The sequence below is a fragment of the Crocodylus siamensis genome, chromosome 4 (genome assembly GCF_052110815.1).
Source record: "Crocodylus siamensis isolate JL-2025a chromosome 4, ASM5211081v1, whole genome shotgun sequence".
NCBI classification, from domain to species: Eukaryota; Metazoa; Chordata; order Crocodylia; family Crocodylidae; genus Crocodylus; species Crocodylus siamensis.
Genome location: NC_143398.1, coordinates 79,511,158 through 79,538,465, shown reverse-complemented (window position 1 = coordinate 79,538,465; position 27,308 = coordinate 79,511,158). Strand labels below are relative to the sequence as shown.

The window sequence follows — 27,308 nt, the reverse complement described above, 5'->3', positions numbered from 1 at the left end:
CATTTCTATATAATCAAAGGACTATGGCAAATATTCTGAAAGTTCTATAGGCACATTAATTTACTCCTTTAAAAAAAAGAGCTATGGAACGTTACTGTCTTCAAAAAAAAATTCATCACACTACCTCCACATAAAAAGTCTGAAAATGATTGGTTTGGTTTATAACTGTCAGTGAAGAAGAAAAAGTAACACTTCAAAAAAGGAACCAAGTCTCATTCTGAGGTCCATTTGCTCTACCTGTGACAGCACTTGTGAACATATGGGAAATTAATGTTGCAGCAAAACAAATCCTAATATGGATTTTCTCTCATTTAGGAAATCACATGGAGTAAATAAACTTCTCAAAACAGAAGTGAAATGTATCTTGGAAAAGACAAGCTGGGCTTTTGGTAGAGGTGATATCTTTTATTAAACCAAGATTTTTGGCAAAAAAAAAGCTTTCGGGCACAAACACCCTTCATCAGGGATCGGAGAAAAGTTTGTAAAAGTTCTCCTGGGTAGAAATAAAAGTTCATATTTCACAGGATTTCCCAGAGAAGTCAATAAATGGAAAACTCCTCTGGGCAGGCAGTTCTTAGCTGGTAAGGAGTTGCTCAGATCTTGTGAGGCTCTGTGATTATGTAGATCTTGTGAGGCTCTGTGAAATTACCTTGAACAAAGACAGAAGCAGTATCTCAGGTTTCAGGTGGTCAAAGTTGCTTCCTCCTTGGAAAATTATAAAGATTTCATTTTGAAAATTAGCTAAAATTCGATATTTTCATGTTTTTGTAAAAATCTTGTTGGTCTAAAAAAAGATATCACCCTACCACAAGCCCTGATTGCCTTTTCCACTAGACCAATATGGCTACAACCTGGATACCTGACACATGGAAGATTCTCTGATTTTCTTGACATAATAACAAATTAAGCGTTTGTTTACATTCCTGCATATGAAAAAATACCAAAAATTAAATTTGTATATATTATTTCTACCAACGATCATGTAGCCTTGCTACCCAACAAAATTCAGCATAAACAGTATTTGACTCTTTTGCAGTAGACTATTACAAAGCAAGGATTCTGAATCATTTTCATAAAATGGACAATATCCTGAGTGAGAAATACTGGCGGAGGGGCAGGTTAATCATTTTTATCCCAATCACAAAATTTCCTTGTTGCAATTAAGCTGTTGGTAAGGGTAAAACTAATGTGAGGAAGCTACCTATGCACTTTTACCTGTAACCTAGTGTAATTCAGTAGCTGGAACCATAAAATAAAGTACCTGGGCAAGATTTCTAAAGCATTCACCAATACCACTATTCTCCTCTCCCTCAGCAGTCAATGGGAAAACTAATTTTATTAAACTAATGATGAAACCTTTTGAATCCCACCTCAAATTACCAGTCAGTTTTCTTACTCTATCTGAGAATCACTATATTATAGTTACCTGTTGGAGTGCACTCCACGGACCACTCTGAATGATCATTTCTATACTTAATGGAGGCATTGAATTAGCTGTGCTTTTTCTTGGCCGACTTGTTTTAACTTCTTTCTTTTTCTGGTTTTCCCTACAAATTTTAGACCATGGTTTACACGTCTTCATCCATGTTAGTCTCTTCTTTTCAATATCATCATAAAACGTTAATGACCTCTCAGAATACTCATTGCTCTTATTACTTTTATCTACATTTTCAGTGACTTCCACCTGTATTTCTCCCATTGCATCTGATGTTTTAATTACTTCAAAATTAAAAGACTGCACTTTGTGTTCTATTTTCTCAGTATCTGGATGAGACTTCACATTACACTGACTGCTGAGTATACTGTTTTCCTTATTTCCTATTACATTAACATCAGAAAGGTCAACAGGAACACAATCCGGAGTATTTGCAATTTCATTTTTATCAATATATATAGTTTGCAAGTAACTTTTTTCTACATGTACCATTGAATTCTCATCTAAGTTTTCAATATTTGTTTCAGAAGATTGTTCTTTCCTCCTAGGTTTTGGTGATGTCAGTTTTCTCTCTTTTGGAATCTCCATATTACTTACGTCTCGTATCTTTTTAATAGCTTTATCTTCAACTATTTCCTGTATCTGTTTTTTCTGATCCTTTTCCTCTTCTCTTATTTCTTTTATCTTTTCTCTCTCTTTTTCCTCCTCTCTATTGTGTGCAACTTTTTCTCTATTTTCAGCCGTCTTGTCCCTGGTTATTCTCACTTCCAATTTTATTGATTCTTGCTGTCTTAATTGAAGCTGTTTTTCTCTTTCAAACTTCAGACTTACTTTCTTCTTTTCATATTCTTCGCGCCTCTTCTCTTGTTCCATAAAGTTCTGTCTTTCTATTTCTTCTTGTCTCTTTCTCTCCTGTTCTTTTTCCCCCTTCTTTTCCTCCATTCGCCGTCGTAATTTTTCTTCCTTTTCTTTCATTTCCTTCTCCATTTTTTCTTTAAGCTCCTTCCTCCTTTTAATTTCTGCTTTCCTTTCTTTTAGGATGGGTGCATATTTTCTGTACGCTAAAAATGCTTTCATTTTGGCTTGTATTTTCACAGCTGCTGTATGCTGCTGCTTTGCTAAGTGCTGTCTTTCTTTTGCTTGCTGCTCTTCAAAGATACTTTTCTCCTTTTCCATTTGCAGTTGTAATCTTTTGATGAATTCCTAATCCAAAAGAACAATTGAAATGCATTTTCAGGAAATGATATACTGAAAATATACCTGAGATCTAAGTGTAATAAAAAGAAAGATTGGTACAGATTTATTATTAAGAAATTATGTGGCTATCCTTTCTGAATAATAATTATATTTTACATTCTGCTAATCTGATTTTGTCTCCTAGTAGGTTAGCCTACTACTCTTATAGCGGAGTCCTCTTACTTTAAAAGTTGGCTAAATCTTTATTTGGGTGTAGAGCTGAAAGCTGTTTGCAGCTGCAGAAAAAAAAGTGGCCTGCTCAGCCAGATCCAACTTTTACAAAGAGCTCTAAGTAACAAATTTCACGTTTTTCTAAACCACTATGATGTAATCTGGATGAACGTTCCCTGTTGGCCACTCACTGTAGTTCCATCACCCTCTAGAGTTTCAGTCCAGGCACTTTCATGTACTTTCTTTCTAGCACCCTAGCCAGACAGTTGTTATTCACAGATCAATTACTCGTCCCCACTCAGTCCAGCCAAGACCTATCATGCTCGCACCACAACTTAAACTACTGATCTCTCCGAATCTTACTAAAAGTGTGTGCACTCTGGTTTACAGTCTAACTTGTCAGAAGGCATGCACACACAAAGCCCACACACATATAAATACAGAAAGGCTTTGCACAAATCCTCTCATGCCATCACAGTTTATTTAAAAATAACACAAGAGGTTACATACCATTATAACAAAATGACTCTCTTAACACGATACCCGATCTCTAGTTGGGGATCCATCTATGTGAAGGCAGGCAGACAATGTTTTCCTCCACCTCACCAAGCTCTTGGTGCAGGCAGATGCCACTTGGCTTGAGCTGCCGAATGTGGACAAGGGAAGGACACATTGCTCAGTCCCTGCTCCTTTTATAACTTTTTAGTCCCTAGGATATCACTTCCTTCACTTGTCATGTACTTAGATATCTTCTAAGTAACATCACTGCTAAGGCAACCTGCCCCAATACAACAGTTCTCTTCAATAAGAGCTACCATATTTAGTACAATTACTTTTCAATGGTATAACCACTTACTTTTAGGCCTGTGCTACCAACCTTTGGACAACAGAAAATAGGAAAAGCCTGAATAGCTAAAATGGACTTGACACCTTTGAGAAGATACAGACTGGCATTACAAACCTAACATTCCCCATTCCTCAGACCTACACAGGGACAGTTTCCTAATACACACAGTAACAATCAATCAGCTACACTATGTTCTCCTAGATAAGAATAAACATTTCATTCACATGAACAGTAACTTTCTTTTGGAGAAAACTTCATGCCTGCATATTACCTCATGTTGCCTACACTTCACTCCCCAAACTTCATTTTCTTTCAGTAGCTCAGCTTCCATCCTAGCTTGTTGTTCCTGTGTAGTAAGCAAAAATTTATCATTTTAACATTCAATTATATGTAACTAACATCATAGCAGACTCTCTCCAAGAAAAGAGAGAAAAAAGCTCATCCCATGTATCTGTTTATTTATGTCAGAATTTGAATTACACTAAGAGGCTTATTTGGTTAAATCAGGAAAACAAAGAGAGTGGAGACTCAGATTGTCTGTATGGTCATTTACTCAAAGATGCTCAACTAGGTTCAGCATCTGGGTACTTTAACCCAGAAAAATGATATCTTAGCCTGCAGAATTTAAGTTATTGACAATAAAATCTCTCTAGGTGCTACACTGGGATAAAACAGCACTGAGGCATGGTCTCCCTAAGTGCCATGCACCAACTCTCTCTCGCATCAATTTTATTATAAAGAAACTGAGCTCATTTAAGCCTTTTCAGAGAAGATTTAAAATAAGGAAAACTCTAATTTCAAATTCCAGTATACTTCACACAGTCCATTCAGGAAAGTCTCCAATTTCAAATCTTAACAGTCCCAGCATGTTAGCCTTGGTGCACAAGGAGGAAGGCTAATAATTCTTCTTAGTGGTCCAGCTGGCTATGACATAGCATTCCAATTAGCCAGATAAGAAAAACTGACCCAACAAGTTATGGCATCCTGAATTCATTGGTTACATCAACTGGATAAGATTAAAATGATTTATAAGGATTTTGATTCAGGCCTAGCAAAGAAAACTGGTCATGGCTTTTGAACAAGAGTTAAGCATATTATACTCTGTAATCTCAGAACTCTATTTGCTCCAAACAAAACTGAACAAGTAGCAAAGGTGGTAAAGTGACAAATTTCCTTTGCCACTGTCCAGAAGATGCAGTGGAAGCCCACAGGAAATAAGACACTGAGAAGCTATGCTTTCTTTTATTAAGGATGAAGTAGAAAAATGAAGCACAAAGGTGGGATGTAGAAGAGAACTGTTACTCACAAAGAACAGCTGTGTTACCCACAATGAGGACTGTTACCTACAAAGAACACCTATGCCCAGCAGTTGTCATAAGGCTCATTCTGCCTACAGTAAATTAAGTATAACAGGTATATAATTTGATATTATACACCTGTCAAAGCAGCAAGAGAGGTAGAAAACACATTTTATCTAACAATTAGATAACATAATGGACTTGCCTCCAAAATACAGTATAATTCTGACGCTTGGAGACAAGAATGTAAAGGGTGATGTGAACATGGTAAGCAAATAAGAAATGTTATAGAAATGCCAAATATAGACATGATTGTAATTATTTATGGCAACGATTAAGCTAATGCCCAAGAAAAAGATGAACATAGCTGGAGCCAAATTTGATTTTAATAAGCTCTATGAAGGGGGCATACAAAGTGATGCTTCCTCTTTAAAACCTTAGATGGCAATGATATAGAAACCTTTAAAAAGATCGAATATAAAATATGTAGGGAAGTAATTTAAAAAACACAATGGAGGAAATTATTGAAATGTGCAAACAAGTGAGGAGGATGTGGAAATACTCCTCACTGCTGCCCTGCGCTCCCTGCTGCAGCCACCCGGAGCCCATGCTGGGCTGCCCTGCGGAGCCACCCCAGCCCCGCTGTGTAATATAAATTATAAACAGTGTAAACAAGTTCTGACTGCAGGAAAAGTACAAACCATACACATAGCAGTCAAGACATCATGAAGACTGGACAAGCACAGTTTTGGAAAGAATAAACTTAACAAGTAGAAAAGCTATCATGGGGTGGGGGAAAAATACAGCTTGCGGGCTGGCCAGAGGAGCTTTGTCCAGTCCACAGCTGGTCCCTTAGTCCTGCCTGGCCCAGGCACTGTCAGGTAGTGGTGTGTCCTGCTGCTCCATGGGCACACAGTGGGGCTGGGGCAGCTCTGCAGCTAGACTACCTTTCTAGGCACACCAAGTGGCGACAGCTTCTTCCATGTGTCACAGCCATTAGCCCCGGCCCTGTGGTCCAGTGGGGACCCATGCCCTGACCCGGCATGGCCTGCACCTGCTCTAGACTTAACTGCTCATGTAACAGCAGCAGCAGGAGTGTCAGCTGGGCAGAAATTGTTGCTCGGTGCAGGGGAAAATAGCTCCTCCCCCTCACTGCTGCCTTGTTACAGCTGCTCAGAGCCTGCGCCAGGCTGCCCTACGGCTCCTCTGCCCTGTGGGGCAGCCTAGAGGTGGCAGTGACAGTGGTGGAGCTGCAGGGCAACCCAGCATGGGCCCCGGGTGGCTGCAGCAGGGAGTGCAGGGAAGCAGCGAGTGGGAGGGGCAGCTTTTCCCTTGTGCTGAGCAACATTTTTCACCTGGCCAGCACTGCTGCTGCTGCTGCTGCTGTTCAGCGTAAGCAAGCAAATCCAGACCAGGCACAAGGTGCGCTGGGTCAGGGCTGTAGCCAGGTTCTGACTAATCCACTCCTGCTGGGTGAGTCCATAGCAGGTACGGGGCAGGGTAGGGGTTGTGCACTACTGGTGGTGATGGGGAGGCACCGCAGGGTGTGCAAGCTCTAGGATGTTGTGGGACAGGGGTGGATGCCCATGTCAGGAGCTCCCCTGGACATCCCACAACACCCACAAACTGCCCCCACACACCCCATAACCACAACCTCTCCCACACACAATCACACATCCCACAAATACCGCATCCACTCACACGCTCCCCCACATGCCCCCACAAACCCCACACCCCCTACACACATACCCATTCACCTCTGGGAAGCCCTGCTCACTCCTATGCACACACACCCCACCACACACACCCCCCACACACCCCAGCCACCCTCTCCCTCCACCCCCACAAACCCAAACCCTCCCACACATCCCCACAAGCACACCCCCACAAACTCCCCATACCCACCCACACCCCATACATACCCACACACAATCCCCCGCAAACTCCATACCCCCCCACACATCGTTGGGGGGAGGGGAGGCAGGACTTCCAGTCCCGAGATGGTGACCAGGGGGGAGGGCACCTATCAAGGGGCAGCCCTTGACAGCTCATCAAAACTTGTTAAGTGGCTCTCCAGCCAAAATAATTCCTCCCCCCTGAGCTATCAGGTAAGGAACAGATGAAAACATGCGGAAGTAAATCTGAAGTGGACCAAAAATAAAAATGGAAAAAGCCAATGAACCGAAGGCAAAAGCCAAAAGAGGTTCTGGAAATATGAAAGAAACATTTTTACAAAGTAAGGAGCAGTCCCTCCAGATGCAAGCATTCCAGGTGTGCTAGATACATCCATTCTATCTTACCAGATGTTCTGTATCATCACTGAACTATCTTTAGAAGTGAAGCAATTAAAAATGAAACAGCTGCAGAAACTGACACTGTAACAGCTGAAGCAGTGGTGCTCAACAATTTTGGCCCTCTGGGTTAGATGAGTGGGTGGGGCCAGTCCATAGGCCAGATGGAACTGCCCCCACCGGGATTGGACCGTGGGGCCCAGCAATGCTCCCTTCCACTTTATCATGCCCCTCCTACTCCAGCATGCTAGATTGGGTCCCAGGGACCTGGCATTATCCTTTCCCAGCCCCCCGCACAGGTACTGGGTCCTGAGGTACAGGGTCTCCCCCTCCCGGCCCCTGTGTGCTGGGCTTCAGCCCTAAGTTCCAGTGCCACCCCCACCCAATCCTGCATGCTGGGATTGTGTGCTAGATCCAGTATGCAGGGCTCAGGGTTCCTCATGGGTCTGGAAATTTGGCGGTGGGGAGTGGTGCCCCATGGGCTAGATGACACAAGGCCACAGGTTGGGGGTTGAGCGCCCCTTCATTGAAAAACAGACACAGAAGCTGTGGGAAGAAGAAGTAATGGATAACAGATTAAAAGTCATAGTTATACCAAACCTGAAGAAAGTGTGAAAGTTGCTACCAGAAAAAAATCATGTCATGCAATTGTCAACAAATTAACGTCAGTCGTAAAGAAAAAAGTTACTTAGATTAACTTGAAATTGAGTCGACCATATTTACAAAGCATTTACAGATGACACTTGATTCCAAGGATTTTAATTGGTACCAACCTATGTCTATTATAGAAGAACAACAAAGCACAAAGATGATGATTTAATAGTTGCATTGTTAACAGAATCTGTCTCTCAAGACAAACCAGGAATAAGATATAATGTGCATCATGGTACATGAAGACCATGAAGACCAGTATAATCTATTCTAGTAGTACCTCACTCTGGCCTCATACGTAAGTGAAGGTTAGGTAGAGAGGGTAATACACTGTTTTTAACTTTGGTTCTGTATTTAAGTATTCTCTATGAGAGGATATATGTACTTTAGATACCGTTGTTTAAACATTACCATATTAAGCATCTCTAACTTCATCCTCTCAGATGCCAATTCCTCCAAGCACCGTTGTCTCCTTTCATTTTTTTCTTCATTTTGTTTTTCCTCTGTTTCCTTTTCAGCTCTCAGCCTTTCCATTTTTTCATTTTCTAGCACTTTTTGTCTTTTTTCCCAAAGCTCAAATTCTTGTCTACATTTCTTTTCCACTTCATGGTAAGTAAAGCTAAAGGTCATGTCACCATCATCTACAAGAAATTTAAGAAAAAGTATGAGTTCATAATAAATGTCAATTTAAAAGCATAAAATATTAATGATGTATTGAAAAGAAACCACAATGGACAAGACTTTGTGTTGGTTGCCTACAGTTTACAGCCCTAAGAGAAGCAGGCTTGTTGTAAGACTCAGGCTATCAGGCTAACGTGGGTGGCACAGCAGGCTTCTTTCTGTAAGTTACAGCAGTCTGTCATGGACTATGTATAAAAAGGAACACTACACAAAAAAACCTTAGTAGAGAGAGGTCCATCAACTCCAACCACTGGTCCTGCCACAGTCACATTGGGGCTGGCAAAAGAACCTGTTTGGAACTATTTGTAGCAACCCTACATTATGTTTGCAGGAGGGCAAGCTATGTTGTTTGCCCTTTGAATTTCAAGATAACTATGACATCACTGGCTGGTTTGGTTTCTGTGAGCACGAGTGGCTGACTGGGCTAATTTGTGCTTTGAATTGTCTGTGGCACACTGAGCAAGAGATGCCGCTTTGGGTTGCTTGATCAACAGCGGATGATGTGTGCTGTTGTTAGCTTTACACTGCTTGCACTTCTGCTCTGCCTCAGCAGTTCTCCTCCACTCAAACTTTAGATCCAGTACGGATGAGGCTTTCCCAGGTGGAACAATCATGAGCGAGATCTTCCTAAGACTTCAGGTCAATCCAGAAACGTTTCAAGGATGACTTGAGGGAGTCCCTGAAACGTTTCTTTTGGCCTTCTTAAGTGTGCTTTCCCTCCTTTAGTTCACTGTAGATCTTCTTTGGCAGTCGCTCATCTGACATCCTGGCAACATGGCCTGCCCATCCCATCTGTGATTTTATCAAGAGAATGTAGATGCTTGAAATACCTGCCCATGTGAGAACCTCAGTGTCTGGGACCTTGTCTCATCGGTTTCCTCAGACACCCCATGTGAAAGTGGTTCAGCCACATAGCGCGGCATCTGTACACTGTCCAGATTTCACATGCATACATCAGGACAGGCAACACAATGGCTTTGTAGACCTTGTTTTGTTCGTAGACTGATGCCTCTGTACTCCTACATAGTTGTATATAGTCTGCTAAAGGCTACATTTGCTTTGGTAATTCTGGCATTGGTTTCATCACTGATGTGAACTGCATGTGACACTGTACTGCCAAGATAGGTGACCTTGTCACTGCCTGGAGAGTTTGGCCATTCATTGGGAATGGTTCAGATGATTCACTCTTATTCACCATATACCAGAGCAGAAGAATTATTTCTAAAAAACTAGGACTGTATTAAACAACAGCACAACTAAATAAACAATCAAGTTTGTTTACCTGTAAAAGAATGTTCATCAGTGATCATACCGCAAGGAACATCTTCACTGGTGGGCTGAACGGGAATGTTTGGATTTGCACTAGCCTGTAATTCCTCGTTCTCTATTTCACACAATACCTAATAAATCCAAACATAGTCATGGTAGAAAAAAAGTGAAGCTATTAAAATGTGTAAGCAGAACACTTCAAATTGTAACTTTTTGAGGTAGAGGCTATCTTTTTGTGTATCAGCTAGCACTCCGACACTTACAGAATACCATCAGTCTTATTGTTGGTCAATTCTGGCAACATTATCACAAGCTCTATACTCCACTCTGAGCAATCAGGGTTTGGAAAATGCAGGCTACAGAGGAATCCTGTTTATTTCTTCAAAACATGCAAACACAAAATCCAACCAAAATCCCATCTGTCCTAGTGTTTAATGCTCCCTCTCACTTTCTGCTGACAAAGGCAAGTGAACCTGTTCAAGCTAGTGGCAATCAGAGGCACAACAACCTTTTTTAAGTGCCTAGGGTAGGAAGTGGGGGAATGCTGACCACTGGAGAGTGAGGGAGCATGCAGGAGAAAAAAGAAGAGAATTTTTACCTACTAGGGCTCTCTGCTCTCTTACCTTGAATGACAGTGTCAGCTTTGCCTGCTGCTGCCTGCTGCTGCTATAACAGCATAAGCTTGTGCTGCTGCTGAGGCAGAAAATGGCACAGGTTCCTCATAGGTGGCCCCTGGTACCCCATTCACCCTCAGCCCCTGGGAGCAGGGCTGTTGCCCATAACAAAGCCTCCAGGGGGGCACATCATTCCATTCCCCCATGCCCACCAACTCCTCAGATATACTACAGGTTATATGATTGCACAGGACTTCCAGGGCCAAGTAGGGTCTTCAGAGGGCTGCCCTTGCCATGACAGACTCCTGTAGAGAGGGGGTCCCCTCACAGTAGGCACCTGGGGCTGGTGTCCCGCTTGCCCCCTCCGGTTATGCTACTAGTGGCAATTGATAGGTTAAAAATGAGACGTCCTGAACAGAAGACACACATTGTAGCAGCAGAGAGAGAAAAACAATACGGAAAAAAGATAGTATCTTTCTGTTTCAGGAGTGTCTTCAGCAGAAAGAAGAAAGGAAGAAAGTTGCATCCTTCTATTCAATAGAACATATGTACTTTAATTGATTTGTGCCACACAAACTTCCCCCTCCCCCCATTTTTCCAGTCAAACGTCAGCATCTCAGAAAGCACAAAAACATTATGACTTTAGGAACTGCTCCACATAAAGAAAATAACATTCTTATTTCATATACGTAAGGGGGACAGGCAATGACTGCAACTGTGGCTCTGATCCAGGGTTGGGGCCACAGCTGCAGCTGCACTGCAGTCACAGTCGTAGTTGCAGCAGCTGTACTTGATTCCAAGAGAAGGGGCTTTTTCCCCCCATGTTAAATTAGTGAACTTCATCTTCAGATCAAGTAAATATGGTAAGTGTTGTGTCACAAACAGGAATGCCAAAAGAAAGTGATCTTAAGGATTAGAAATCATGTTACTATACAATACTCGGTATTAAAAAAGGATGATTGCAAATAGATAATATATAAAATAGAAGTGTTTTTAAATGCAGATTAAGGTTTTCCAAGCCATGGAAAAAAATTAGGCACCTAAATCCCACTGAATTTCAATTCAGGCCTTCAACTCCAGGTATCTCCTTTAAAAAATTGCAGATATAATTCTTTTAACATGTTTCATGAGATAACAGAACCTTTTTAGCAAGTGAATATATTACTAAATTCCAATCATAATAACTAAAAGGAATCTGCAGAAGGATAAGATTAAAGATGAATGCTATAAAAATATTACAATAGGGGTGGTATTGTAGCTGCAAAGTCCAGGAAATACACAAGATGCAAGGATTTTTTGGTAATACATTTTACTAAACTATTTGTATAGTTGGGTGAGAAGTTAGACAGGTTTTTGGGTTCAGGGTGCCTTTATTCAGGATCAGAAAGAAGCAGGTACAGTCAAACTGTATGTCTTTTGCTTCAAAGCTACTTCTAATGACTTCTCTTTGCTCCTATTTTACAGCAGGATCACTCAACTCCTTTTAAGTAAATGCATTTATTTACAAATTGAGTTAACAGAAAAAACAATGGGCATTTATACATATACCTTTTTGTCCCACAATGTGCTGGAGGTCTGCCGCTTCGGAGCAAACTCGATTGATCAAGTCTGCTCCGCATGCAAGCTGATGTGAACTGCACCGCATGCAGCTGTATAATGGGTGAAATGTGCATCAGTACACAGAAAATGGTGGCAGTGTGCTTCTGAACTAAAACACCTCTGAAGCGTTTTAGTTCAAAAGTGCGCTGCTGGCATTTTCTCAGCACTGATGTGCATTTTGCCGCTTATACAACTGCAAGCATCGCACATGTAAAAATGCCCAGTGGTTTCTGTTTATTTAGCTTATGTTGTACCTGCTTCTTTCCCAGATGTGAAGAATGGCACTGCGTACCCAAAATCTTATCTAATATCTCTCCCAACAAAGAATTAAAGATACCACCAAAAGCCCTCGTCTATCACATAAAAATATCATACTATTATTGAAATGACATTCTGCCTGCAGACTAAACAATTCCACCGTTTATTCCAAATTTTAGAACTTCATAATCTACATACTAAATCCTACTGGGTGCATCTATACATGCAAGAATTTGCTTGTCCTAATGTGCATTAAATTTAGTACCTCCAATGTGAGGTACTAAATAAATGCACATTAGCCTGCCCTAATGCACAGTACCAAAAGCGCACATTTTTAAAGTGACGCTTAATGGGCAATAGAATAGGCTACTGTGCATTAAAAAGCACATGTAAATATGCTGACTGACTTACAACCAGGTACTAAATCTTGTAAAAACAAAACATACACATATTTAACCTTATGCAGCACAGGTAATGATGACAATTCATACCATGTAAAATTATACATGTATTTAAATCTTTGCAGGACTGAGACCCTTATAAGCAACTGGTGATCTACATTACGGTGAGACTTCCTTCACTGTAAAGATTGTTTCAATTAGAGATTACCTTTATTTTTAACATTTCTAGATCTTCATTATACTCAGAAGCCAACTCGGCCAAGTTATCTGCAGCACAATTAGAAACTGCTCCATAGAGATCACCTGAAGAGGAAAAAAATATATCATTCAGAACAGCTGGAGAAGATTACTTCTGAGTACACTAATTCTTCTGAATGTTAGTTTTCCATTCTCACTCCTTAAATACCTAAGAATTTCTTTCTTTCTTTTTTTTAAAAGAAAGTAAAGATTATTTACCTCAGTGAAAATCTTTTTTTTCTGAGAAGTAGTGCAAGCACTCAGTAATGGAACTGTTAAAGCTAAAAAAGCTGGTTCCATAAAATTCAAATAAATAAATATTGAAGTACAAGAAATCTATGGCAACACTCCACAATGAACATAGATCTTAACACTGAAAATGTGTTATATTTTAGTATGATAACTTGTATAGAATCAAATCTATGAGAAACTGAAGCTTTTCTAAACAACAGCACAAATAAGTAAAAGCTTATATAAACTATATTTAAAATTCTCTTTACGCAATGGGCAGAAAAAAACTTGTCCTTGGTACCCAGATAAATAAAAAATATCTAGCTGTATTCACCAAGACAGCATTAATGGGTATAAAAAGCACAAGAACTCTAAAGATAACAAAGATGAAATCATGAGTCTCAACCGTTTAGGGTTATTTAAGGACAAAGACCATAGGTACACCAACAGTTTAAAAGGAGATACCGTGCATCTGTAACTCTGAAGAATCTGCCTGTGTGTACGCTCTTTCTTCAAGGTAAATAAAACTGAAGACTGTCCCCTCGTACCTTCCATTACTTTACACTAAGTTTTTATATGGTCACACCTTTCAGGTGTTGTATGTTCCAAACTTGTCATTTTGAAGTAGGTCAGGCACTACTACACAAGGATTGCAGTCATTTTTGTACTTAAAGATTTTATCTTCCACATGTTTAATCCTACAAAATATATGTCTCAAGATGGCCAAGAATTTTCTTTCATGGAAAGAGCATAACAGACACAAAGGCCCTTGGATCTACTGTATATCTTACTGGGCACATCCACATGTGAAATTAAGGTGCCAGAGTTTGCACCAGAGTTTATTGCTCCCAGGTGCAGCATTTACAAGTGCACCCAAGACTCAGCACACTAAGCCAGCGGTGCAGCCCCGGCTGGCAAGGGACCCACGGGATCAGCCTTCCAGCCCAGAGCTGTTCCACCCTAGCTCAACATGATGCAAAGGGGCTGACTGGGGCACAAAAGTGCTACAGTGTGGGGCTAGCCAGCAGCCAACCCTGCACTGTACCTGTGTGACCTAGCTAGCCCCAGTCAGTGTCTACATGTGGATTGCGGCACACTAAATAACTCCATGGTAGGACAGTACTTGTGACAGGCAGTACCATCCTACACCAGAGTTAATTATTTTACTCTGACCTAATAATGATGCACATGTAGACTAATTAGTCAACTCCACAGTAAAGCACACATATAGATGACCCCACTGACTTCAACAAAACTGATCATGTGCAAAAACACACCCTAGATAAGGGACTGCCAAAACACACTATGGTTTGTTAGTCTAGGAGTATGATTCTTGGTTCAGGTGCAAGAGGTCCTTGGTTCAAATCCCAGACAAGCCCTTTTCACTTCACAGTTAGGGCTGCCAGGCTATGGAATAGACTCCCAAGGGAGGTGCTGCTCTCTCCTACCTTGAGGGTCTTCAGGAAAAGGCTGGACAGATATTTAGCTGGGGTGTTATAACCCTGCATTTGTTCCTGCCTGGGGCAGGGAGTGGGACCTGATGATCTGTTTAGGTCCCTTCTGACCCCAGGCACTACAAAACTATAGCCTGCAAGCCAAGTCTGGTTCACAGAGCCTTTGGATCAGGCCCAAAACATAGGGCTTCAGCAGCAAGGGGCTATCAGCCACTAGGAAGACAAGCAGCAGCAATGTCCTAGTGATAGCCCACTTGCCTCCAACCCAGGGTTTGTCATTCCAGCCTGCTGTCAGAAAAGGCTGCCTACCCCTGCCATTGCTTTTTTTTCACTGTGTAATCAGGTTCTATGAAATTACAAGTGGTATATATGTATGTTGAAAACAAACAAAGAAACAAAAAACATAACTGGGTCTAACAGCCTGGCACCGCACGTATACAATTCCAAGTCACTGCTTACTTGTAGCTTCTTCATCTTCCAAGTCTTGAAATATATGCTTTTCAGAATTTTGACATCTGCTCTTTATAACATTTAAACAGTAGAGAACTGATTCTGGTAATTCATCTGAAACCTAAAATACAAACAATTTGAAGCAAGCTACATATTCATCTGTCTGTCCACACTATACATTCTTAATATTCAGGAATTAAAATTCAAAGGCTCTTCCCCTCCACACATTAAAATGCAGATTTTAACAGCTGGTCCTACCAACAGATAAGGAATGGATTTTTAAGTTTTTGTTCATTTCTTCCCACAACCTGCTTTGGCCTTTAGCATCTTTTAAAGTAACATTTTATTTTTGATCCATGCTGAATTAAAGGAGTTAGGAAAAGTTACTAAATATGGAGGTAGTAAATATGAGACTCGTCGCATTTCTATTACAGAGAAACTGACTTCTCTGAAAGACATTTTAGATTCACTAGAATACAATATAAAGAAAGTTTCTACTATATGTGGTTTAATTTGCATTAGGTTGGCATTGTAACTTTTGCCCATTCAAACATCTGCAGTGCTAACTGCTTTGAAAACGTAAGCACTTACATGCATACTGCATACGCACATTCATTAACACAATGCAGGTCCCAATTTGTTGCCTATTGTTTACATTTTAACAAACACTGGTTATCTGTATGTTGGTTACCTGCATAAACTAGTTGGTTTCAGCCCCTTATCTAATTTTAAAGGCATACTCTTGTGAACTCTTGTGAATAACTGTAATTATCTACTTCTAGCAAACTGTGTTTCATTTAACTCAACTAGAAACAATGAAGATGAGGCAATTTCAAAGCGTTATTATCAGAAGTCTTGAAAATGACAAGCCTTGAAAATGGCCAATTTCAGAGCTGCAAATAGGACAGTGTTCAGAGTCATAGTCAGTACAGTCAGAAGGAACCTAAGCAAATCATCAAGTCCAACCCCCTGCCATGGCAGGAAAGAGTAATGGGGTCAAATGACTCCGGCAAGGTGTTTATCTAGCCTCCTTTTAAAGACTCCGAGAGTAGGAGCCATCACCACTTCTCTTGGAAGTTGGTTCCAGATCCTAGCTGCCCTGACCGTGAAGTAGTGCCTCCTGATATCTAGCCTGAATCTACCCTCTGTCAGCTTGTGACCGTTATTTCTCGTCACTCTTGGTAGTGCTTGGGGGAACAGGGACTCCCCCAGTGCCTGCTGGTCTCCCCCTGACTAGTTCGTAAACGGCCACTAGACCTTCCTCAACCTTCTCTTGTGGAAGCTGAACAGGTTCAGGTCTCTTAGCCTCTCCTTATAGAACCTACCCTGCTGACCCCTGATCATGCAGATGGCCCTCCTCTGGACCCTCTCTATGTTGTCCACAACCCTCCTGAAGTGCGGCGCCCAGAACTGGACACAGTACTCCAGCTGCGGCCTGACCAGTGCCGCATAGAAGGGGAGTATTACCTCCTTGGACCTGCTCGAGATGCACCTGTGGATGCATGAAACGTGCAGTTGGCCTTCCTGACTGTGTTGGCCCAGGTTCATTTTGGCATCAATAATGACTCCAAGATCCTTGTCTGCCTCTGCACTGACAAGAAGGGAGTTCCCCAACCTGTAGGTATGCTGCTGGTTCTTCCTCCCCAGGTGCAGTACCCTGCACTTGTCGGTGTTGAAATCCATCCTGTTCTCATCTGCCCACCCCTGTAACCTGTCCAGGTCTGATTGCAGCCTATTCCTCCCTTCTGGCGTGCCCACTTCTCCCCAAATCTTAGTGTCATCTGCAAATTTGAACAGTACTGACAGATTCCTAAACAATGTTGCTTAAATTATAAAATGCATACAATTATCAGTGTTGTAGTATTACCAGTCCTGAAATCCACTAGTTTTGCTCATTTAAAAGCACCCCCAACTATTAGAAAAGCCTTAGAAAGGAGGGGAGCGAGTCAGTTTTAGGACTGTTACCATCACTAGAGTTGGACTTTATGGGCATCCAGATGAGTGTAGTTGTGCATGCCACACATTCCAGTATTCTCCATGCTGCAAGGGCACACTGCTTAAGCATGCACTATGCTGTGTTTTTTTTCCGATGGTTTTTTTTAATATCCAGCGGTCAAAAAAAAACCACAGAAGAAAAAAACCAGAGCAGCTAAAAAGTGGAGTCGAGCCACCCAGAGCTGTGCCCCACTGCCACCCAGGCTCCTCACGCAAGAATCGCCCTGCCTGCAGCCCCGGGAGGCCCCCAGGACCCTAAGTAAAGCTGCTGGGTCCAGTCCAGTGCTGGCCCCAGCCTCCCCTACTCCACCCAGGGCCACCTGCCGCACAGCAAAATGCACACGGTACGGGCATTCCCCAGGGACAAGTAGTGGCAGTGCAAGATGCTCTGCCGCTACTTCTCCCTGGGGAATCAAATGTCCACGCACACCTGAATGTGCCCTATGAATTCAGGAGAATACCCTCAACCCCTTCTAACTGCATCTCATTCTCTTAAAACGTATGGTTTTGCTTAAGCACATTCCTTTTAAAATGATTGCCTGCACAGCTCATAGTTATTTCTTTAAAATAAACTTTTTTTCATGGGTTCTCCATCACTTCAGTTTATGTTTTCATGGAGCTAAGTTAATAGGAGTAGGATACATTTTAACGAAGTTTTTCTCCAGGGTATAAGTGTTAGGAAATACCTCGTTCATCAACCAGACTTTCCAATGTTTGTTCTGTGCTCCCGAGCATTCCATGAAGAGGGCTCAGCAAAACCCAAGTTTGCCAGGCATAAGTTATGTTACTTTTAGCCACCCTATTTCCATTCTATACTTACTTTCTCACCAACACTAGAGGCTTCTGATGATAAATCAGCGTCAGAATCATCTGCTTCAAGGGAGGAAATACTAATTCTGCTCAACTCAATTTCTATTTCTTTTGCAATTCTTGCATCCTCTTCCTCATCCTCCTCCATCTCTGCCCATAATAAAATGGCAATATGAAAATGTAAAAACTATTATTATAAAGAACTGACTCCTGGAACTGAGTCCCTCCCTGGCTGGAAGCCCTGCTCCTTTTGGCTGGGCACTGCCCTCCTGCTAGGCACAACCAATAGAATTCCAAGGACACGTGATTGACAGGTATTTCCACGAATTAACTGAAAATCAGGACTTTTTTGCAGTCCAGTCCTCGTTCTGAAACAGACAGGGGCCCAATAAAGGGTTTTAAAAGAGGACAGTCCAGTGTTACACAGGACCAATGGCCACCACCAGAGCCACCACATAGGGTAAGCAGCTGCACAGCGAGCAAGCAGCTGGCAGGGGAAGGCAGCAGGGGGTCAGAGAGCAAAGGGCAGACCCTGGGGCCAAGGGGGGCAGATACAGGTGGTGGCAGGGTGGCAAGAGGCACAGGGGTGGACAAGGGAGAGGGGCAAGGGTGAGGCCACCTGACCCCAGCCCTGCCACTGCTCAACCCCTGCCACAGCTTTCCCCAGGATTTAGGAGGCCCCTCTGCTCTACCCATGGAAAATTATAGCAGACCCAATTTTCCATGTGCACAGTCTTATGGCAGGGGAGATCGTCTTAAATTCCAACACATCTTGCCCTGGGTCAATACGGTCAAAACCGGCCCCAACTGTCGGGCAAATACAGTAAACCGGCCCTAACTGTCCGTCGCGCCGGGGAAGACCACGAGGCATTGCATAAAATGACGCCCCTAAACAGCTCCTAGCGCCGAAAGCACAGCGTGATCTGCGCATGCGTGGAGGAGCTACGCCCGCGGACACCTATAGCGTCACTGGCCTTGCTGCTATTGGCTCTCCCCTCCCCACGCTTGCAGCAGGAGGCCCAAGGTCCCTCTCGGGGCGGAGCTTGCTGGCACGGCGCGCGGCATGTTGGGAGTTGTAGTTCTCCCGCCTCCCGCAGCCAGGAGGGTGTCGCCGAGCAGTTCTCGAAGCGCGGACGAAGCGCTTTTCCTCCGGCGGCTGCTGTGAGACCCGAGCCGAGTCCCGGCCTGTCCGGAGACTCCCCGCGGCAGTCCTGACCCCGCCGCTCGCGCGCTTGGCGGCCGCGGCTCAGAGCCCTACCAGAGCGCAGCTCCTCGCGTCTCAAACAGGAAGTGTGACCATGGCAACGGGCGCAGGCGGCTGGGTGAGCTCTGTGCTATGGCCAGCCAGGAAGGACAAAACTAGGGAGCGTTTTTCATGCGCGTTTCAAACGGGGGATAGCAAGAAGACGGCTCCTTTCCCCAGCCCTCCCAGCCAGCTTAAAAGGCATTTCCCTGGGGTGATTTTGCTTGTTGAGCAGCAAATGAAGTCTTGCCAACCCCTGGCAGCCAGACCTCAGGAGGGAAGATGCCAGGCCCGTCAGCCAGGCTAAAAAGCAGTGGGATGAAGTTGTAAAAACATTTACAAGTGCCAGGGGCTTAACCCCATTCCTGAAGCTTTTTTTCCTCCATTACTCGGAGGGCTGTTGTGCACTAGTCTGAACTGAGGTGTGGGGAACTTCACACAAATTGTGAACCTCCTCCAAACAGGTCCCAGAGGGTGTGCACAGGAGTGACAGTTTTTGCCTGAGCTAACCACGGAGAGCAGCTTATAGCTGTGACCAAACACAAGTGCATGGCTGCAGAATGCCTTAAAAATGGCCAGTTGGGTGAAAATTGGACCCCTGTTTGCATGAGGAGGTATCGGATAAAGATGCTACAAAATGTAGCGTCCTTTGTAACTTGTGTCTGCTGAGCTCCCAGCCTATAACTGTTTTCAGACTGGGAGTGGGGAAAGGGAGCAGAAGGAGTTCAGTCTGGGGGGTTTTCAGCCCCCCACCCCCTCCGGAGGGTGGGGCAGGTGTATTCCAGCCCCCTGAGGTGACAGACTTCAATTCACCCACCCCAAGCTTCAGCATCAGCTGGGGAGCCCCAAGAATGAGCTCCAGCCACTGCCTTTTCCCCATCCCATTGTGAAAACAGAGTGCTGGCAGCGAGCCCTTACTATGGGAACCTGGCTGCAGGCTCCCAGCCCCAGCTAGATTCGCCTCCCCCTGGAACCAGCAGTGAACTTCTGTCTGGTCCGGGTAATGCTGTAACTTGGAACGCTTGGCAAAAATCATTTTGCGTTAACACCTGAGAGCCCACTTCTAACCCACACCCAATATTATAGACAGGGACTCAGAGTCACAACCTACACTAGCAATGTCTAATTACACAAGCACATTTCCTAATTATGCTGTTCAAACTGCTGACAGATATGGGGGGAGGGGAGGGGGAATATGCTTTACTAGAAGAGGAAGCATATTACTTCAACCCAGCTCCCCAGCATCTGTATATATTCAGTGCTTCAGCAGCACTTTTCTCAAACCCAGTTCTATCAGCTATCAACTCAAGGGTCAGCAACCCCTAGCATGTGTGCCAGAGTATGCCACTCAAGGCCATTTTGCTTGGCACATCATATCCACCTGGGCTCTGGGCAGCTGCTGGCCATAGATCTGGGCTGCTTGCAGCAGGTAGGCTGCAAGCCTTGCTGCAGACAGCCCAGGCTCTGTGAAAGGCAGCAGTTGCCCAGAGCCCAGCCAAATGTGACAGGCAACTGCAAACCTGGAAGCGGTTGCACCAGGGTCCAGAGTCCCAGTCAGCTCATTACTGTGCACAGCTCTGGGACCACCATGGGGAAGGAGCCAGGGCTGCACTCCACTGCCAGGGGCTGCCTGTCACAAAGCCTGACATCCCCACAGGGGCAGGAGGAGAAGCAGAGCAGGGGAGCAAGAGGGAAACTGTCCTGGCAAGCTTTTTTTTGTTTTGTTTTTTTGCACCGGTCCTGGAAGCACTGCAATACCAGGTCAATGCATGGAGTGGATGGAGCACGCTCCGATTCCACCACCCAATACCAAAAAGAATCTGCTCAATATAGACCTCTTGTAGAGGACATATCAGAGGGCAAAAAGCCCGACATGAGCTGAAGGCAGGGAGAGGCTGCAGGGCCCGCCTGGCGTGAGCTCACCTACATGGTCACGCTGCTTCCCCTGTTTGCCTATGTGGTCACACTGCTTTTTTCTTTTTTCCTGTTTTTTTGCACCAGTCCTGGAAGCACTGCAATACCAGGTCAATGCATGGAGTGGATGGAGCATGCTCCAGTTCCAGCACCCAATACCAAAAAGAATCTGCTCAATATAGACCTCCTATGGAGGACATATCAGAGACAATTACCCTGGGGAGCTCGCCTACGTTGTCACGCTGCTTCCCCTGCCAGGACAAGGCACAAGCCTTTAGGCAGGTGGGCAGCCTAGGCAGTGGTCACACTGCTTCCCCTGCCACAGGAGCTATGGCCTCTGCTGTCTCCATCCACGTCTCTTGGGAACAGGGTAGAGCAGACCTTGGCCTCGCTGTAATGCTAGGGTGACCACCCGTTCCTAATTGGGTGTGACAGTCCTGGAATGTGAACCTCAGGTCCTGGTCCCAAGCTGCATAACTGTGGGACAGCATTTGTCCTGAATTTAGAGTGTTTTGCAGGGATCTGGGTTTTCCATTCCCTGTGGAAAACTGCAAGTCTCTCCTTCCAGTCTGGCAGCATTCCAGGGTGCAAAGGACTGCCAGGACTGGGACGCAGGGGGTTTCATTTGCATGTGCCGGCCCACACACATTTTTGTGGTTGGGAATACAGCCAGGCAGCCTGGAGAGCAACTCCCTATCATGAAGCCTCTCTATGGGTGGGGAGGGGAGAGGGCATAGGAGAGGCAGGAGTTGCAGATTGAGGCCCCCACAGTGAGGGAGGGAATGCAGCAGGGCTGGGGTTGTGAGCACTGCCTAGCCACGGTGGTGCATTGAGCCTGGTGTGGGAGCAGGATGATGCCACAGTCAGCTTGTCAGGGTTGTGGGGGGGGGACCAGCTCACCGCAGCTGTGCACAGTCTCAGGGTAACATGGGTGGGCACATTCTCCCCAAATTTGTGAATGGGGCAGGGGTGAAGGAAGACTGTCCGCTGCAGGCTCAGGGCTCCCCGCCATGCTGCCTTTCCCTGGGAGCCTTGTGCTGGCCATGCCACCACGGCAAGGTGACCCCTGTACACCCAGCAGCAGCAGGGGAAGTGGTACAGAGTTGTAACCCTCTGCTGCTGCCAGGTTGGCAGGGGGTGAGCATCTGGCACAAGGCTCCCGTGGAAATGGCAGCAGGGCAGAGAGCCCCAAAGCCCCCATTTTGAAAAGGTGGTCACCCTATGTGGTGCCTGGAGAAGGTACTTGTGGGAGGGGGTGGTGCTGCAGGGGTCCCTGTACTGGGCAGTCCCAGGAAGATCCACCTCCCATACCCAAGTTAAGCTGTGTTGCCAGCCCCTGCCTCTGCCCCTGCTTTTGTTCCCACTGTGCTGAGCCGGGAGCCAGGCCACTGCTGCAGGGTAGCACAGACCTCGGCCATGTCCCTTGTTCAGTTGCTGTTGCCACTGAAGGGGTCCCAGTGGGGTCTGCTCTGCCCCTGTGTGTGTGGTTGCTACATAGGGAGGGCTGCCCCCCCCAGCCTCCATGCCCTGGCCCTTCCCCACTGTGTTCCTGGATGTGCACCTGCAGCCACCAGCAGCAACAAGCAGCTCCAGACCTGGCTGCAGCCACTTGCAAGCTCATGGCTGCCTGCCATGAGCAGCCTAGGCTCCCTGGTACAGGTGGCAAGGGCTTCGTCAGAGCCTGGACTGCTCAGAGCAGGCAGCTACGAATCTGCAAGCAGCTGCACTAGGGTTGGAGGTTCAGTCCTACTAGTTGCTGATAGCAGCTGCATATGAGCTTTGGGGCAGATGGTAGGGCAAGACAGGTCCAACTAAAGTAATGCCTCTTCTGGGCACATGCTGGACTCGGCATGGAAGCACACTGAGTTTAAAGTAAAGTGCCCGCCACATAGGGGCAGTAGTGGGCCCAATTCTGGGGGTGGAGGGGAGTGCTGAGACCCTGGGATGCAATGCCAGTGGGAGGGGCAGTGCCAGGACTCCTGGTCCACTTGGGCAGGAGGGGCTAGGCCTGGGCCCCAAGGCCCCCTTTTGGTGTTAAGGACTCAGTCCAGCTCAGGGACTGGTTCTGCCCCAGTCATGTGGCCCATGGAGCCAAAAGGTTGAGTACCACTGAGTTCGATATACTAGATGACATCTCAGACTATTTCCAGGCCTATTTTTCAATTATACTAGTTCCATTGGGCATTTTTACAAGTGTTCTGTCGGGAGGGGCAGGGGGTGGGCTTTAATTAGAGCAGGCCCATAAGCCTGTAATTAAAGCACCTGCAGCACCTCATGTATCAGCATCCCCACACTTCAAATGGTGGCAGGGGCGCTTTATCCAAAGCTAATCAAACAAGACTTTAGTTAATTGAATCTGCTCCAATGCACTTTAATTATAGCGTGTCAGAGCAGCCTTCTGGCTCGTGTACAGGCACCCATCGGTTCCAAGTGAACCATAGCTGATTTATGCCAGTGGGAGATCTGGCTTGAAAAAAAATTGCGTTAACATACAGTAGGTTCTGGGGTCCATGATTCTGTCTTCTAGACCATCCATTTTTACATTGCAAAAATCTTTGAAAATCCAGAGAATGCAAGGACTCTGTCATGAAAAGCAGTTACTCTGAAAAGGGCTTATGAATTATAGCAAACAGCCAACCGAGCGTGAGCTCCCAGTGTGATCAGAAAAGAGAGACAATACAGGATAGAAACAGGGAAGAATTTAGGTAGCATAAACAGAAGTTTTTAACTCTGTTCATGTCATTAGTGGAACCAGTACTGGACTACCACATGTCGTTCTTGTGGCCACATACCAAAAACGAGGATTGAACATTTAGAGATAAAAAGAAAAAGTGACATCAAAACTATTTGAGAGCTGGAGAAAAAGCCCTACAGTAAAAGAGTTAAAGAGCTTAATCTGTTTTGTTTATTCAAAATAAGTTTAGAAGATGACTTGATGAGAATTTGCAAATTCTTGTGAAGAGTAAATATCAAGTTGCAGGGTCTCTTACCTGTCAGATAAGATCAAAACAAAAATCAAGACCTGGAAGTTAAAGTCAAACAAATTCTATTTAGGTAAGGCATACATTTTTAACAGGAAGATCATTTAAGCATTGGAATAAACTGTCCAGGAAAATTCTGGTTTTTATTTTTTTTCTTCACTTCTTCATTGAGATTGCATGCTTCTCTGGAAAACACGCTTCAACTGAGCACAAATTAGTGAGCTCAATACAGTTATAAATGGGTGAAAATTTCTGACAGAGTCAGACTTGACAAGATGATTCTTTCTGACCTAAATATATATTAATGTAAGTTTATCCTTCTGTTCTACCAGGGCTACAAGTCTGTGATAATACGCAATAATTCTATTCACAGCAATTTTAGAAGTGCCCTTTTCAGGCACAAATTAAATCAGTTTACATTTCTTTTGGTGCCAAATGGGCTCAAATGATGTTTGTTTTTGAAAATGTGTTAATTGTGTTCGTGGTGATTGAAGACCACAAAGCCTACATAATACATTTAGTAAACAAAACGTATCACTTGAAGAAACTTTTGTACATAGATCTCTCCTGTAACCAGGAAATAATATAGGGACAACACAAGAATTAGTAAATACGTATTTCAGATGTAGTGAAGACATAGATTTGTCATTGTAGGAAAGTGCTGAAAAGTTTGAAGTAAAATATTCATAACTGGTAAGGATTTTTGTATGTTTTTGAGACAACTAAAGCGCATGCTTTTAAGGGGATAAAGATAATACTACTTTTACCTTTTTGACAAGTAATTTTATAAAGAATATATTCTGTTTATAAGTTGTATTAGTGATGAAACATTTAATGTACAAATTGTTTAGGTACTATGTATCCATAAGGATTGCTTTACTGTACCAAGATAATGCTGCAGATGCAATGTTTCAAAACATTTTAGATGTACAACATTCTGATGAGATGCAATGTACTGTGAATATCCAATACACCACTTTGAGTTACAGAATCTTCTCCAAGAAAAGTGTAAAAAAGTTATCCAATACAGTTTATAAACTGTATGTGATGCTATAATATAAAATTGAAAAAATCAAGAGAGAGCATCTGGCATTAAGCAAGCAAAGGTTCATAATGAAAAGAATAAGAATTTAGAGAAATAAGACAACCCAACTAACAGTTGTTCACTGACACTCATATTAATCAGTTACTTTGACTGTCTTTATGCAAGGGAGATTTGATAATTCTAGATTTATGTGCAGGAACAGTTCCTTGAAAATGTAGAAGCTGAATCATCCTGCTGCTTTTTCTTTTCCTTTATTATATGTCTAATTATGGCAGTCTCACTAAAGCCCATGTATAGAGAGCAGTTATGAAAAAAAGATAAATCCTTATGCACTTATCCCTTCCTTTTTTAAATCACATCTTCTGAAAAATGCATTAGGAAACAATAACAAAATAGCAATGATTGTCAAGCTTCGATCTTTTCATTCTTCCATTAACTGGAATGTTCTCACGTAACAGAGAAATTAGTGGACTACCTCTAAGAAATCCTGCAGTCCTGTAACAGAAATGTTACTCTGTACCTACATAACAATCACACACATTTAACTTTAAATGTATGTTTAGTCCCATTGATTTGGTCCATTGTTTTGGTTTGTCTGCAGTTGTAATCCAGATCTCACTGAGATTATGAGTGTGTTTTGGCTAACATCAATAAAAGTCGAATCAGTCTCTGTGATTCAGATTTATGACTCTTGCAACAGGTAGGTACCTAACTCCTACAGATTTCAAATTAACTTGACAGAAATTAGACACAAAAATAACTAAGAAACTGGATGTAAGCATACAAAAGGCAGATCTCTAATGCCTTTTGTGTACACATTGTCCTACCTCTTTTCCCATGGGTCTTTGTGATAGAAGAAGGTGAAAAAGACGTGATATGATGGATCATACCTGTGAGACAGACAAGACTTGACAGCTCCCTGAACATCTTTTCTGATCCTTGTACTTTGTAGTTTAAAGCAGCAGATAAATATTTAAACTTGTGTTTCAGGCAGTTGTCAGGGAAAATATCATCTGAGCAGCAGTTGGTTTCACTGAAATGATGAACAACTTTATATTGATTGAATTAATACTTATCTTAATTATATTTTCAGAAGCCATTAAAATTCATCAAAAGGAAGAATGAAAACAAGAGATAAAATAATAGTTGTGAAATACTTTTTAACCATATTTAATGGAATTTCCTTGGTAAGAGTCTTGATTAATTTTAAATTAAACTGCTTGGAATGTGTTATTTAGCAAGTGTTTAATTTAAAGCAATAGTTGTTATTATTTTCAGATTTTTGGTCTCATGGTTTTCACATTCGCTCTGTGGCTTTTATTCGACAGAAACAACTTATTCACTGCTTTATGTGAGTATGGGTACTTTTTCTGGTTTTCATGGTTTCCAAAAGATATACCAGCTAACTACAGAAATATAATTACAGGGCTTTATCACAAGGTGGCAGTGTTAGATTAAAATGCCATTATTAACTTTGCCGTTAATTATGTTTTCCCTCTTTACACAAATACAATTATTGAAATGGGGTTACTATATATAAACACGTCTCCCCGATTACTATAGGCAGTTTACTTTTTAATGTGGTCACAGAAATAAGTATATTCATGTCAATACAAATTATGTTTCTTTTTTCCCTGACAGTTCCTCAGAATACACTTACCCTATTTTATATGTGTAGTAATTATTAGTGTAGATGATCAGATGACATGAACATGAATACAGCTTTGGTTGGCAGTCAGTATCAGTAGTATAACTAGAAGTCAGTAAAGAGATGCCCACCCCCAAAGCAGATTTAGAGGGGATGCCAGAGTGGTGGCCCCCAGGGAACCTGCACTACAGGGGCTGCCCTGAGCCCCTGTCATGTCAGCTCCTGCAGCTGGAGTGCAGTAACTCCATTGCAGCAGCAGCAACCAGGTAGTCTACAGGTGAGGTAAGACTTGCTTGGAACCCCCTCGGCAAATACCCCGATCCTGTTCCGCACAACCTCCACCTCCCCCTTCTGCTCTGCCCAGGATGCCAAAACTGTTATGCCTTTGATCAATGGAGATATACCCTTTGCCTCAACGTACGTGACATATGACATGTCACATGGCAAAGAAATCTAGTGCAAGTTGTGGCTATTCAACTGTTTCTGGCCTAAAGCAGTGGAAGTCTAATTATTTAAGGTCAGCAGCCTTTTACTATGGGCAGGCTACCC

At 43.5% G+C, this 27,308-nt stretch overlaps 2 protein-coding genes and 2 pseudogenes across 2 annotated transcripts in view; 1 reads left to right on the top strand and 3 right to left on the bottom strand.

Annotated features, from left to right (window-relative positions):
• LRRIQ1 (leucine rich repeats and IQ motif containing 1) overlaps positions 1-19,201 on the bottom strand; it is a 172,518-nt gene extending 153,317 nt beyond the window's left edge. Inside the window, exons 1-8 of the mRNA XM_090042636.1 lie at positions 19,187-19,201; positions 17,939-18,078; positions 15,133-15,244; positions 12,960-13,054; positions 9,893-10,010; positions 8,341-8,570; positions 3,961-4,035; positions 1,427-2,638 (exon numbers count right to left, since the gene is read on the bottom strand). Of these exons, the coding sequence (XP_089898762.1) occupies positions 1,427-2,638; positions 3,961-4,035; positions 8,341-8,570; positions 9,893-10,010; positions 12,960-13,054; positions 15,133-15,244; positions 17,939-18,076 (1,980 nt within the window). The 5' untranslated portion in view covers positions 18,077-18,078; positions 19,187-19,201. The remainder of the gene's footprint in view (positions 1-1,426; positions 2,639-3,960; positions 4,036-8,340; positions 8,571-9,892; positions 10,011-12,959; positions 13,055-15,132; positions 15,245-17,938; positions 18,079-19,186) is intronic.
• Positions 19,113-27,308, top strand: part of TSPAN19 (tetraspanin 19) — a 34,446-nt gene continuing 26,250 nt past the window's right edge. The window contains exons 1-3 of the mRNA XM_090042637.1: positions 19,113-19,250; positions 26,205-26,298; positions 26,390-26,462. Coding sequence (XP_089898763.1) covers positions 26,233-26,298; positions 26,390-26,462 — 139 coding nt within the window. The 5' untranslated portion in view covers positions 19,113-19,250; positions 26,205-26,232. The remainder of the gene's footprint in view (positions 19,251-26,204; positions 26,299-26,389; positions 26,463-27,308) is intronic.
• LOC149865895 (U2 spliceosomal RNA) lies at positions 20,896-21,063 on the bottom strand (annotated as a pseudogene).
• Positions 21,159-21,313, bottom strand: LOC149865894 (U2 spliceosomal RNA; annotated as a pseudogene).